Source organism: Otolemur garnettii, unplaced genomic scaffold (genome assembly GCF_000181295.1).
Source record: "Otolemur garnettii isolate 467f Iridium unplaced genomic scaffold, OtoGar3 scaffold00181, whole genome shotgun sequence".
NCBI classification, from domain to species: Eukaryota; Metazoa; Chordata; class Mammalia; order Primates; family Galagidae; genus Otolemur; species Otolemur garnettii.
Genome location: NW_003852576.1, coordinates 736218 through 737449, shown reverse-complemented (window position 1 = coordinate 737449; position 1232 = coordinate 736218). Strand labels below are relative to the sequence as shown.

General features: G+C 31.0%; 1 protein-coding gene across 2 annotated transcripts in view; it reads left to right on the top strand.

Annotated features, from left to right (window-relative positions):
- SMIM14 (small integral membrane protein 14) overlaps positions 1-1232 on the top strand; it is an 81034-nt gene that overhangs the window by 26564 nt on the left and 53238 nt on the right. For both annotated transcript variants that reach the window (XM_003800686.3, XM_023519625.1), the window contains one exon: positions 243-352. In XM_003800686.3, coding sequence (XP_003800734.1) covers positions 278-352 — 75 coding nt within the window. In that variant the 5' untranslated portion in view covers positions 243-277. The remainder of the gene's footprint in view (positions 1-242; positions 353-1232) is intronic.

Here is a 1232-nt window from a genome sequence, read left to right as displayed (position 1 = left end):
GAGAGAGAATCGCTTAAGCCTAAGAGTTTGAGGTTGCTGTGAGCTGTGACACCACAGTACTCTACCGAGGGTGACATAGTGAGACTGTCTCAAAAAAAAAAATTACAGATAAGGGTTATTAATAAATATAAACTATATATATTTGTATATATATTATATATATATTTTTAAGAAACTATATAATATTTAAACTTTTCATACCTCTGAATAGCAGTCTTACGGTATTTTTTTCTTCCGCCTAGATTTAAACAGTCAAGTAAAATCAAGCCGGGTAATCATGGCAGAAGGTGGATTCGATCCCTGTGAATGTGTTTGCTCTCATGAACATGCAATGAGAAGGCTGATCAATCTGGTGAGATGAATAGGGCAATTCTATTCAGAACTGATCTGTACTCCTTCTATCTTGTTTTTATGAGAATATTGGTTATTAGGGGATTTTATCTGATTGTCACTAAAAAGTATTTCATAATTGAAATTCCATAGTGGTTTAAGTCAGAATAATTAAAATGTTTGCCAGCAGTTCTTTTATTAGAGATGAAAACATTACTGTTTTTTTGTTTGTTTTTTGAGACAGCCTTGCTTTGTTTTTAGCTGTGTGGAACTTGTGCCTGCTAGGGTGCTATTAAGTCACAGTTATTGTTATAATATAGTTCAAATGCTACTCCAACATAATGGCATGACAGTAATAAAATCTCTATATAAAGTATTTTCAAATCCAAATCAATTACTTGACAGAATTAGATTCCTAGACAACAGGATTTGGATAGTGTCACTGAATCAGCTTCCGTGAGATTTGAATCAGAGGGTTTTAAAGACTGTCTTGATCTATAGACTTAGATACAGAGCTGTTTATATTATACTTTATACTTTTTATGATCAAAATGGGATATTTGGCCATTACTAAAAGTGAAGTATATTCTTACTGTATTATGCATTATATAGGTTAAGTATCCCTTATCAGAAATGCCTGGGACTAAGAAGTCTTACAGATTTCATACTTTTTTTGGATTTTGGAATGTTTGTATTATAATTACGGGTTCAACAACCGTAATTTTAAAAATCTAAAATGTTCCAAAGAGCATTTTGTTTGAGCATGATGCTAGTCCTCAAAAAGTTAAAGATACTATAGCATTTTGAATTTTTGATTTTTAAATTAGAGGTACTTAACCTTTAACCACATTTTGTTGTTGTTTTAAAATTCTCTTGCATGAGGTTATTTTTTTTTTTTTTTT